Genomic DNA, 13230 nt, shown 5'->3' on the forward strand with positions numbered 1-13230 from the left:
AAAAAGTAGTAAGAAAAGACATGAGAGAATACGGAAACAAACAAATTGCATTCCTGGTCTTCTTGGGCAGGTGGCAGTAAACCTAGGCAGTTTTCCCAGGCGTCTCCTCAGTGCTCTGTCCTGGGTTACAGGACCTAAGATCACATACTGCTGCCAAGGGAAGGGCTCATCAAAGGACAATAAAAAGTTTCAGTCCCATCAGGAAGTCCCTATGAGCCACCAAGATCCAAGAGTGACAGGGGCCTTGAATAAATAAATACTCAGTACCCTAGCCACAGGTCTTATCCAGGCAAAGGCTCTTGCCCCTCTGAAGCCAATGGAATTCCTTGGAGCTGAACCAGGAACCCTGCCACTCCCCAGCTAGAAGAGAACCATGGGTGAAACATGGAGCCTGCGGATACCACATAGACTCTTTTATGTAGAAAGAAGGACCTTGGGCAAGTATCCTGAGAACACCGGCTATATCAGGAAATACACAAAGTTTGTGTGTAATTAGAAGTGGGGTCTCAAGAGGCACCTGAAGCCAGTCTATTCTGAAAGTGTAGAATACAGTACAAGATCACTGAGATCAGAAATAGTGTTATTTTTTTCCAAAATGGGGAAGTGTTTATAACATGATTAGAGGTGACTGGACCCCTGACAGGTACTGCTCTGCTGGTACCGCAGAGGCTGGCTCAGCATGGACTAGGAGACATGGCAGTGGGTATCTGGGATAGAGCATAGCTGAGCATTAAGGTGAGACCTTCTACTTTATTATCTTCAAATAGATCCTCAAAGCTACAACAGAACCACTCCTCACACCAACCAGGAACTCTTCCTCCATGGTGTACTACGTTTGTGGTAGACACTGAGTGTCCTCAGCAGACCTGCTGTATGGCCTGGGACAGGTTGAGGCAGGCAGGGTGAAAAGGAAGCGTGTGTGAGTTCTGTTCTCATCAAGTTTGTCTGAGCCAGGAGCCATTGGCCTCAGGGACTTCCTTGACCTACCACTTTGTTCTACCAGAGAATTATCATACACATCTTGGGGACACACTGATCTCTGGGAGCATAAGAAGGCCATGGCTCCTGTCTCTCACAACGACAGGGGTGTGACACATTTATGTAACAACTGAGGTTCATGTGCCCTCCCCTGTGTGACCACTGAGTCCCAACCTAGCCCATGTGCCTCTGAAGCTGGCCTCTCCAAGCCTATCTAAAGCCTTTGAGGGCCAGCTAGACAAGAGGTGTCCCCCAGCCATCTTTTCCTCTGACTCCACAAAGGATTCAAAACAGTGGAATTGCCTGGTGGAGGGAGTGAGAAGTGTGGCCTGGCCATCTCTAGAAGGCCACTGCTAGCCTGAGGAAGCAAGACACTCAGGCTACACCAAGGCTGCAGGAAGGAAGAGTGCTGGGAGTACCCTGGACCTTACCTGGTTTAGGACAGGAAGGTGCGTACACAGCTACTGATAGGCTCCCTGCAGATAGGGCACACCTGAAGGTTGGGGGCACACTCAGTACAGACTAAGTGGCCACAGGGCACGAAGACTACAGATACGGCTCGATCCAGGCACACCTTGCATGTCCTCTCCTCCTGCAGTTGCCGCAGCTGTGCCTGCACATCCCCAGCTCCTGGGGATGCAAGAATTCACCAGCACCCTCAGAGCCCAGGAGACTGACTCCTCAAGGGGAATAGACTTGTTACATGGACACACCCTCTTATCTCCCATGTTCCCCCTGCACTCCCACCATGAAGGAGGATGGCCCGTCCACCTCAGATGGATCCCAACTATACCTGGCTCACTGGCATCTTCAGGCTGCGTCTCTCTTCTGGATGCGAGCAATTCAGGGCCTCCATGAGCAGGAGCTGTAGACAGTTAGGGGGAATGGATTCAGGGCCTAGCTTCTGTGGGGAAGGGAGGCCTTGCCCAAAGAAGATCTATCAGCTACCAAGGTCCAGTTCTGTCCTAGAGAATAGAAGGGTTTGTAAGGCACCCAGCTGTTCATGAGCTCAAGAAAGACCAGAGGCTTCCTGGAAGCCACCAAAGAGTCTGCCTTCCATCAGGGTACTCTGCCTGGCCAGCCCCTCAGACTAAGTGGTCATAGATTGTATATACTTGGCACTTTGGGAGGGACAGGAAACAAAGGGTTGTGGATGCCCAGAGGAGTGAAACAAGGAAGGTAGGCAGTGCCTAGGATGGATAGAGGTACCTCTGACCCCTGTTGTCTGGCCCTCATCCTCCTGGAGCAAGTCAGCCATCAGTTGTGAAGGGGGTGTGCTGGACACACCTGAGCTCTGGCTCCTTTCCCGGTTGCCCCTGGTATCTTTAAGAGAAAGAGAGGGAGGGAGGGAGGGAGGGAGGGAGGGAGGGAGAGACATCCCAAGGTCTATGGGTTGTAGAGAAAGGCTGGTGGTTTGTGGCATGCTCCATCTATACACACATGGATCTGTGTGTTCCCAGAAGGCATTGGGAAAGGTCCAACCCTCTTAGACTAAAATTGCTGTATTTTCAGAGCCTCTATCCAGAAGTGCTACCATCGCTGGGGAGGACAATAGACAAAGCCCTGCCAAGCACCAGAGTGTCCCACAGACACCTGTGTGATTAAATGGGTTAGGGTTGTCATGTCACATCTCACAGCAATGAGGCTCTGGGAGAAAAGCTACTTGCCTGTGGCCACAAAGATGGCAAACAGATCAGGTGGTCCCTGAAGTTAGAAACCCCCTTGGGGTCCCTGAAGAACCTCAGACTCCTGTCCCATAGGGCCCAGGGAAGGGATTTGGAAAGCTGTGTCCTCTGTGGATCTGTTCAACAGGCTTCCGGTTATAGCCCATTTGGCTTTCAGAAGCTGTGGCCAGTGCCCAGCAGAACCAGGCCAAGATGCAGCTACCTCCTCAGGTTTGGCTGGTGTCTTTAGCAGCCTGCTCAGTGGAAACAAGGGGATGCTGTGTGGCCTGACCTGTGCCTTGGACACATAACACGTGTGCACAGTCCCGCCCGGCTGACTGGCAGGTGCGAATGCTCAGCAGTCTTACCCAGGTACAGGCTGCAAATGCCAATGAAATAGCAAGGGCTTTGTATCAGGCTATCTCACCTGTGGCGGTAGCAGGGACTGTATCTTCTGGCTCTTCCCATGGGTCCTGTTGGAAAACCATCAATGCCATAAGTAAACATAGCAGAGACTGCCAACCCACCTGAGTCCTGAGGACAGATGGACTTACCCAGGAGCCAAGCAAGGGGGTGCAAGCCTGGATTCTTTCCACAAAGTCCCTTCCTTTTGACTGTAGCAGGAACTGACACCTGGAGAAGAAATCTCAGGAGGCAGGACTGGACTCTTAGAACCCCACTGTCATATTCAAGCCCCGGAAGCCATGCCTTCTGTTCCCGTGCAACCCATTATGCCCTATGGCAGATAGTCATGGCTATATTCCCTAGGGAGACCTGGGAAAGCTATCAGGAGATGGGCTCTGAGCACTTAGAAAAGGATAGCAATGGGAGAATGACCATTGTAGCAGCCCCTCCAGAGAGAGCTCCATGAAGAGTGGGGTTGTCTGCTACCCTCGAGAGATCCTGATGTTCTGGGACTGTGGGAGATGGGAAGGCTGAACAGAATTCTTTAGGGCCCTTTTCACTGATGGGACCTGCATCAGTCCACCTGGTCCTTACCTGGGGAACCATCGGGCATGCTCTGTCCAAGGGTCATCCCCATGCTCCCAGCTCTGCAGACCCCCATAGCAGAAGAAACATCTCACCTTGTCCTGCTGGCCTGGGTATGGCAGAGACACATGGCTAGTAACTCCACCTAGCTGGCATCCCCAGAGTGTCCCTCCATGGCCATCAGAGCTTGGACAGGCAGGGCTGGGATCTACCAGCAGGTTGACAAGGAGGGAGCAAGGCACACATGGGCATCTCTCTTGTCTCAAAGACAAATGAAGACAATGCCTGGGTCATGTGTCAGGAGGGCCCTAGAGTATTCTGGAAAGCTGAGCTAGCATTTATGTTGCTCTCAGGGCATGGGGGTAGGGTAGGGCCAAAGGCTTAGAGCATCTGTAGCCTGGGAAATTCGGGGCATCCAAAAAGGACTCCTAGTGACAGGATAAGGAGGTGACCCCTCCCACACTGGTTTATAATTAGGCTTGGTTTTAGTGGTTCAGGCCTTCCTCATCTCTGCTCTCTGCCCCTCCTCCAACCATGGGGAGATGTGTCCTTCATGACCTTGTGCAGAAATTATAAACAGGACTTACAGGCATCTCCCACAGCAGGCACCCACAATCCACAAAATCCCCCTAACATATGTTGGCCCCAGGAACATTTCTTTTCAAGGAGGCTCTAACTGTCCCAGCCATTAACCCTTCCTGACCAGTGTCCAGTTGCCCTATATCAGTTTGGGCTCTTGCCTGACCAGTGCAAGGAAAATAAATAATTCCTCCCTTGCTAGCCTCATCGGAGATAGTTTCTCTGGCTATGCTCCTACTTACAAAGCCTCTCCGTGGGTCTCCCTGCCTCTTTTTCCTCAACCAGAAAGAGAAAAAGCTGGAACCTGACCCCTACCGTGAGTGAGGAGCAGCCCAAACTAAAGTTGTCTGTTTGTAACTAAAACAGCTACTCAAAGGATTTCCCTGCACTAGCCTGGTACATGGGAAGCCTGGAGGATTACCTACAGGGGTACAAATCAGGGGATGTTTAAGCTAACCACTGCATCCATAGGTACATGTTCCTCCATTTGTCCTGGAATGAAAGGGGATAATCACCTCTATAACCAAGCCTGCAAGGCTCCCAGATAGCAGTGGAGATCCCTGAAGTAGTATGGGGAATCCACAGAACCATCTAATTCAGGTGAAACCACCTGCTGAGTGGCCTTCTGGACAAGGCCACCACAAGCCCATGATCTCATAGTGGCTTTTGACTACATTAGATCCCAAGCCCTGGCCAGGCAGAAATAACAGGACTACCTTTCATCAGCTCCTCCCTCAGGGCAGGAATGGACAGAACTCTCAGCCTGGAAGAGTGCTAATTAGCCTCCAGACCACAGCAGAAAGACCCCAAGACTTACCTGTATGGAAGAAGCCAGCAGCAGCCAATGGTTCTGGCTGAATCCCAGCAGTGGATGGCCAGTCGAAGAAGGAAGCCAGGCGGAGATCCTCTGAATCCATCTCAGGGAAGGCGGGCTCCCCAAGGAAGGTAGCTCCAGTGGATTCTTCCTCTTCTGACAGGGGGCGCAACTGGCCCAAGATCTGCCCATCTAGGCAGTCCTGACCCGAGACATGGCTCCGTCTGCGGTGGGATCTGTACTGCTCCTGGGTGAGGCTGTTGCTATCTTCCCTGTGACTAAGTTCTGGGCTACAGAATAAGTCCCTGGCCCTACCCTCAGGCCCCATGGAGAGAACAGCAGCTCTGAGCAAGTCTTCAGGAGAGAACATCACCAAGCCTGGAATGTGCCTGGTGACTTACCTCCAGCTCCTGACTCTAGCAGCCCTTTCTAGAAGCTGTGGTGACCCCTGCTCCTAACTACAGGCAGACACCACTAGATGCTCAGATGTGGTAGTGTGTCCAGGGATGTGCCACTTTCTGAAAGAGGCCAGAGTGGTGGCCACGTGCTCTCTGCAGTGAATGTGTCATGGGGCCTCCTGGCAGGCGCCTAACAAAGGCGGTACTCCACTGTGCTGAAAGCATCTCTAAATAGGAGGAGGGGCAGAGCTTGGGGATCCCTCTAACAGCATCCTCTAAGCCTCTGGAAGCAAATCATAGGTACTGACAAAAAAATGGGGGGGGGGCGGAATCCAGCTATTCAGGGTTCAGTTCTGGGTAGAGATAGATAAATCCAGACAGGGGCCTGCAAGGTAGAAAGCTAGATTGTCCAGGACAGTATGCAACCCCAACCACATTCCTTCCATATCAAGCCTGTCCTGATGTTCAAGGATGATATCACCTGCTTATCCCTGTCCCTAGCATGTAGGCAATCCCTGTTTGGCTCAGCCCTGGGTCAGAGTCAGCCTGCCTATCCTAACTGGTCTCAGGCTGCCCTCTTTCTATCTGGACAGGCTAGAGTCAAATCAAGGGTGGGGCATGGTCTGGGAGGAGCTCAAGTTTTAGATTGTGTTTGCTCCAGGCCAGCACAGGTCTCTATCTGCACTGTTACAGGGGATACTGCCTCCCTAAGTGAGCTCTGCCTCAGGACTGGTTCCAGGCACCTGGTCTCCACTAACAAGCCCCAGGTGAGGGACTCCATTGTCACAGACCTAACAGAACAGAGAGGAGAGGCATAACCCCAGAGAGGCCATAGCTACAGGTTAGTAAAACAAAAGTCCTCAAGACTACTGGAAGGGGCAGAGAAGAAGACCAAGGAGCCAGCTCTGCCCAAGCTGGCACTGTACCCAGATAGCCGCACAAACTCCTCACCTGTAAGTAGCTCTTCACGCTGGTGAAACATTTAACATGGTGAGCACTCAGGAGTCAGAGGCAGGCAAATCTCTAAGCTGGAGGCCAGCCTCATCTACAGAATGAGTTCCAGGACATCCAGGGCTACACAGAGAAACACAGTTGGAAGGAAGGAAGGAAGGAAGGAAGGAAGGAAGGAAGGAAGGAAGGAAGGAAGGAGGAAGGAAGGAAGGAAGGAAGGAAGGCAGACTCCAGACAGTTCTTTTTGGTCATACTCACCCCTACTTCTCCCCCTACCTCCTTCCATGTCCATCCCTGTCTTTCCACTCCCATCCCAACTTCATCTCCTCTTTTTATTTATTTTTAAATGTTTACCCACTGAGTCCAGTTTGTGTTGTCCCTATATTCGTGGGTGTGGCAACATCCACTGAAACATGGCCAACCTACCAGGAGCCACCAACCGTGGCTTCTCCCAGAAGCTGTCAACTGTCAATAGTCCCTCAGTCAGGAGTAGATATTGAGCCACATGGCGAGGGGTTGGGACTTGAGAGATATTGTGAGGTGGGCATGGCGGCTCATGCATGCCATCCTAACACTCATGGGGCTAAAGCAGGAAGGTTGCTATGAATTTAAGGTCAACCTGGACTACATAGCAAGTTCTATGCTAGCCTGAACTAGAGTGAGACCCTGTGAGAAGGCCTCCCTTCTCAGGTGCAGGGGAAATCATCCTGGGACTCTGCTCCACAGTGCCTGGCTGCCAGCAGGGGCCTAAGGAGGTACCTGTATGGGAGGGGAGATCTGGGCCTCAGTCCTGTATGTGTATCTCCCTCTACTCACGTGCCACCGCAGAGCCCTGGCGGCACGCAGAGCCCACAGGCAGCTTTACCACTGCTACTTGACTTTAGAATGCGCTGGGAGTACCACGCTTCACAGAACCCCAATGCCCTTTGAAAAAGACATGGGGCTTTTACCATTTCAGAGATGTGGAAACTGAGGCAAAGGAAGGGAAAGGAGGTTCACTGAGAGCTGAAGTATGGGAGATCAGCCTAGGAGATGGTGGCCTACTCCGATCCATAGTAGATCAAGCTCACACAGGGCTGGAGTCCCTGGGGTATCCACCATCACCAGCTCAGCAGATCTATTCCCACGTGGCCCTGCAGGATTTAGGACCCCATCTCATTCCCTGCTGGGACCACTGCCTATACTTCCATCTGTGGCAATAGAACCTTCTAGGATAGCCCCCAGGACCTCATGACCTTTGCCTTTCCTTCTACTTGCAAGCAAAAGGACAGAATCACTGCTTTGACATTTGAACTCGGAGCCCTGCCTTTCCAGGTTCCTTGCTGGACTAGGTTCCCTGTGATTGAGGCCAAAGGAGCTGATAAAGGAGAATAGGGGCAGCTTTGCCTAACTCTTTCTCTGTGCAGGTCCAGGCTTGGGCCCCTGGGGGCCTAAGTACTGGAGTCTGGACCTGCTGCCTGGGCCTGGGGAATCTGTGACAAAGGACCACAAGCATTCCTGTTGTCCCTGATGAAAACAGCTGAGCCAGCCCCTCTCTCCAGTTTGAGAGGCCTCCTGAAGGATAGGAACATACTCTATCTGTGACCACAGAATGGGGCTCTCGGGACTCCCAGTAGGGCACGAGGCCTGTGAGAGAGGCCAGTAATAACATGGTGTGTGTTGAAGGGTCTGGGAACAAAGCACCCAGGTGGCTGTATCCATGCTGGCACTTCATAGAAACAGCACTATCTCTACAATGCCTTGCCAGGCACCTAAATCCCTGCCATGAGCTCACATTGCAAGCTGAGTCCCTTGCTAATGTACACAGCACCTAGGTGGTGACAAGTTGTAGTTGACAAGGCCCTGTAGCTCACAGCATAGCCATGATGTGATTTGGGTCAGCTGAGGCCCAGTGTGAGAGTGTGGGGACTGTTTGTGCCATCCTCTGTGTGGTTGAAGCCTAGGGGGAGGCCTGAGGCTTCCTGGATGTGATGGAGGGAGGGACGAGAAAAAGGGAAGGAAGGCAGAGGAAGGCCAATGCCACTAGCCCCTTCTACAGACCAAGAGAATTCTTTCTGTATGGTTCTGTAGACCCTGTATGTCCTACCCTAAGCTCTACAGAGCAGTCCCCAAATAGGTTGGAGCCTGAGTGTCAGTGTTATACATTCCGCTGTTGACATTGGACTCGATCCTGAAGGTCACTCCCCTGAGCACTCCAAGTGTATTTTTCAGAGCCCAGAGACCCTGAGGTGCATCATAGGCCAGCTGAGATGGCAGCAGTCTTCTGTTCCCAAAGTCCAGGGGAACCCAAATGTCCCACAGGTCAACCCTTCAGACTTCTGGGCCCAGATTTCAGCCAAGGAAGAATCTAGGGTAAAGCTGGGTTCAGCTTTAGGAAGGGCTAGATCAGGGAGCTCCCAGGCCTCAGGAAGGGCTGCAGGGAAGGAAATGGGAACTATAGCCTGCAAGGGATAAGCTTGGCATTACTTCCTCCAATTCATTTTAATCAGAGTCACTGGAGGAGTGGTGGATAACCAGTCTCAATGGAACTGTCAGGCTCTTCTGTGAACCTACTGCACATGCAGGTCCCCAACTTTTCCCAGGTACTTGGACTTTGTTTGCCTGCCCCAGGCTCTGGACCCTAGCTAAGTGCGGACATTTGAGTTTTGTTAGAATGAAATAAAATGTAAAATACAGTTCTTAAATTTCAAGTCCTCAGAGCCAGGCGTTGGTGGCGCATGCTTTTAATCCCAGCACTCGGGAGGCAGAGGCAGAGGCAGGCGGATCTCTGTGAGTTCGAGGCCAGCCTGGTCTCCAGAGCGAGTGCCAGGATAGGCTCCAAAGCTACACAGAGAAATCCTGTCTTGAAAAACCAAAATAAAAAAATTCAAGTCCTCAGTAGCTGCACAAGGTCAGTGGTTATGCTACGGGACCGAGCAGCCCAGAAGGTCACAAAACTCACCTACTGTGTTGGGATGAACTTCAGGTCCCCAGAATTGGGAGGTGAGGGAGCCTGAGGTCATAACACTTGATTCAGAGCACACCCTATTGGACACAAGTGGGATAACAACACAGGGTCAGAGACCAGGTCCTGGAGAATTGTGGAATTAGCCACTCATAAGTGGGCCAAACTCTTTAGAAATGCTGTGAGATGGATGTGTCCCCAGTGTCATCTCATTCTAGGTTGACAACAAGAGCAAGGGTCCAAATGCCTGGAACATAGCTGGCGGACTTGGGGGGGGGCACTGTAGGGGCAGGAGGCACATGTAGCCAGTGTCTGGGAACTGCAAGGACATGAGGCAGACCAGCTAATAGGTGCTGGAGGAATGGGGTGGTGAGTATCTAGGCAGACACCTTCTCCTGTGGAACTCTGGTTGGGTTAGGATTACTATCATACACTGTCATCATTGTGGCATAGGTGCGAAGCTTCAGCAACCGTGAAATGCGGTAGCACACATGATCGAAGCACTGATGGACTGCCTCAGGCTGAGCTTGATCCATATGCTCAGATCATGCCATCATTTGCATACCTTTCCCTCTCAGGGATGGCATCACTTTTCGGTAAAGATGGCCACGGATGGCCCCTTTGCTCACAGCTTGGCAGAGTGAGGAAACATGCATCTTGTTTCCCCAAAGGCACAAGCTTAGGACCGAGAAGGACTCCCTGAATGGATATCAGCATGTGGTTACCAGACTGGGGGGTTGTTGGGCATCATGGGGGCATGAAGGAGACATGTCTTCCCATTCCTGGACAGGTCACTCTCATTCCCTAGGGAGAGGTGATGGTTGTTTGTCTGGCCAGGCCCTCGTTCCAGGTTAATGGCTTCAGCCGTGCTCAGCACTCCTCCAGCTGCCACGTGCATCTTCATATACTCGTTTTGCTGACCGGGCCCCAAGCCCCTCTCCAGGCTTAGTCCTGCTCACCCTGTTTACCATGTTGACCCTCGCCCACCCCATCGGGCTCTGTGCATCCCAGATTTCTCACCACCGTCATTACTTGAATACTATGACGCCAACTCTGTATATCTCCAAGAGGGCCTCCAAATCCTTGTGGGTCCCAGGACGCCTTTCATATCAGGTTATTCTTACCTAAAATGCTGCTGTAGCCACTTACCAGACAGTCTATGAAACTGTTAGGTGCCACCTGCTGAGATGATTAGGCCTGGGCAGGACTTGGGGACTCAGCCCAGTCCAGCCTCCGTCTCCCACAGAATCAGTTTTTGAAGCAGAAACCTGTGCCACCCCTTGTCCCAACAGGAGCCTTGGTGTGAACACAGTATACTCAAGGTCCATGTATGGATGTTGCAGACTGGCTTAGGTGACTGAGGCTCAGCACCATTTTACTCGAGGAAGCATGGCATTAAATATCAAGTCAGTTGAAAAACAAACAAACAAAAATCAAACAAGAATACATCATGACAGGTCTAGAGGAAGCTGGTGAGGGCAAGAGGAAGAAGCCTTTTTTGCTTTTTGAACCATAGTTCCTGGTTTTCCATCTTGCCCTGGCTGAGAGCCAGACTTGATTGCCACATGAGTTGAATGAAGATGCCTCTTACAGCAGCCTGTGCTGTTTCATGACTTAAGGTCAAGGCCTGAGGCTTACATGATCCTAGAGTGCCACAAAGCCTGCTTGTTATTCCTCAGCCTTGAAGCTAATATCCTGGAGGTCACTGGATCCTAGGCCACCTGGTACTGTCCTGGGGGACAAATAAGCACAACCATAGTAGCAGATGCTAGCTACAATTCCTGGAAACACAGAGGCAGTCAATAGGCCATGGAACCCTCAGCGAATGGCAGGTTTCTGGTCCAAGTTAGGCTGCTGGTCCTTGGGTACTGTGTAGAGGGTAAAAGAGACAAGGGTTGGAAAGGATCCAAGGTTCATGAGTAAGGTGAAGTTCAGATTGTCTGGCCCTGGCATTTGCTCTAACTTCTTGGAGGTTTGCTTTCTGGTCCAGGCCCACAGAGCTTTTGAGAGGCAAGTTGCATGATGCGTCTGTCACATGCTGACTCAAACACCTGCATCATCCATGGATGCAAGAGTGGCCCCTGCTATAGGGAGCTGATTTTGGGGTACATGTCTATGTTCTGTTTCGTGCTGTTCCAGAGCACCCTGAGCCAGTCAGCACCCACTCACCTAGATTCTAGTTAAGGGACACTCTAGAAACCAATCCAGGGACATACTCTCTCCTCATTCCATCCTGTCCTGGCTGCCTACCAAATCACAGGTATTATTTATGGTGACTTGGTTAAACCATCGTTTTGTGTCTGGGTTGAAGCATTGGACTCATTTTCTGTTCCCATGCCTGTGAACTTCTCGTGAGTAGTCAGTGTACAATAAGACTGAGCAGGACTGCACAAGCATCCCTCCACAGGAAACTACCAGGATATCAGGACAGGGACCACTGGTACCCTGGCACTCTGTATATCCCAGGAATGAAGTAGGGGCTCAGCTAAAATACTTTTGGATAGTGACTAATGGACATCTAGAGAGAGGAGCTGTGATTCACAGGAGGGGCAGAGGACAGAAGGAGCCCCAACACCACAAGCTGATTTCCTGGAAGACAAACTAGACACCCCCTGGAGGTTTGGAAGGACAGGGGATTCAGAAGGAGGTCTGCTGCAGGGAGGGTGTTCACTCCCAAGAGGATGTTCATAAAGAAGGGGTGGGGGATCTTCAGCATTTGAGTATCTGTGCGCTGCCTGCATGGACAGGTGTCTTCACCACTGGCCCTCCTAGGGCCAGTTTTTGAGTGAGCTAAACCCAGCACACAACAAAGGCTTGTTCCAGCCAGGTATCATTTGAATACAGGGTCTCCATCCTTCAGCTCTCCTAGCCTTCAACATGGCCTCCTTGGGGGACATCTAACAATCTACAAAATGACCAAAAGATGTGCCCTTCAACCCAGTGACTCACCCTCAGGTGCCTCCTTCTTGTGCCCTTCTACTGATGACATGTAACAGAGGCTAGAACATTTCCTACAGAAAAGTCAGGGACAAAGCATTCCCTGGAAGGGATGGGTAGGAGCATCTGGGTGTTGGTGCCTAGCAATGGTTCCCAGCACTCACATGAGGGCTCGTGAGTGCCTGTTACTCCAGTTCCAGGAAGTCAAGACAGCTTTTCTGACCTCTGCAGGCATGCACATAGTGCACACATATACATGCAAAAAAAAAAAACCCTCATAAACATAAAATTTTAAAAATATCTTAAAGGGGCTGGAGAGATGGCTCAGGGCTCAAGAGCACTTGCTGCTCTTTCAGAGGATCCAGGTTCAATGCTCAGCACACACTTGGGGGGCGGGACAGAACCATCTGTAACTCCAGTTCCAGGGCACCTGGCACCCTCTTCTGGCTTCCCTGAGCATCAGGCACAAACACATGGTGCATTTACATACAAGCAGTCAAAACACTCATATGCAGAAAATAAAAGTTAATATGTCTTTTAAAACTTACATTTGAAAGATTTGTTTTATTTTATATGTATGTGTGCCTGCTTGTCTGTATGTGAACCATGTGCTCATCGAATCCAGAAGAGAGTTTTTGAACCCCTGGGACTGGAGTTACAGGCAATTGTGACCCACCATATGGGTGTCGGGAACCAATCCAGCCCTCAAATAAACCTTTTTAATGAATGTGAGATCTGCTGTGGGGTAATAGGAGGAGTCTGTGTGTGGAAACAGGTTCACTGAGCAAGGAGCCTGCCTAAAAGTGAATGTCTAGTGGGGTGAGTTCTTTGTTGGGGACTCTTACAGAAATGAAAAACGAACTGAGCTTTCCCCACGAATTTGGAGCACAAAGGGGGCGTCAAGCCTTTCCCTCTTAGGTGACAGGATCGGGTTCAGAATCTAACGGGAACACCGGTCACATCCTGGCACTCCTC

General features: G+C 51.1%; 1 protein-coding gene across 1 annotated transcript; it reads right to left on the reverse strand.

Moving 5' to 3' along the window:
* Nucleotides 1-1408: 1408 nt before the first annotated feature.
* On the reverse strand, nucleotides 1409-5460 carry Birc7 (baculoviral IAP repeat containing 7). Its single transcript, XM_035446225.1, has 6 exons — nucleotides 5029-5460; nucleotides 3642-3741; nucleotides 3197-3275; nucleotides 3070-3115; nucleotides 1772-1843; nucleotides 1409-1608 (listed from the first exon to the last, which is right to left on the reverse strand). The coding sequence occupies exons 1-6, from the start codon at nucleotides 5393-5395 to the stop codon at nucleotides 1415-1417; spliced, it is 858 nt and encodes a 285-aa protein (XP_035302116.1). The 5' UTR covers nucleotides 5396-5460; the 3' UTR covers nucleotides 1409-1414.
* Between the last annotated feature and the right edge of the window lie 7770 nt (nucleotides 5461-13230).

This window comes from Cricetulus griseus, chromosome 6 (genome assembly GCF_003668045.3).
Source record: "Cricetulus griseus strain 17A/GY chromosome 6, alternate assembly CriGri-PICRH-1.0, whole genome shotgun sequence".
Taxonomy (NCBI): domain Eukaryota; kingdom Metazoa; phylum Chordata; class Mammalia; order Rodentia; family Cricetidae; genus Cricetulus; species Cricetulus griseus.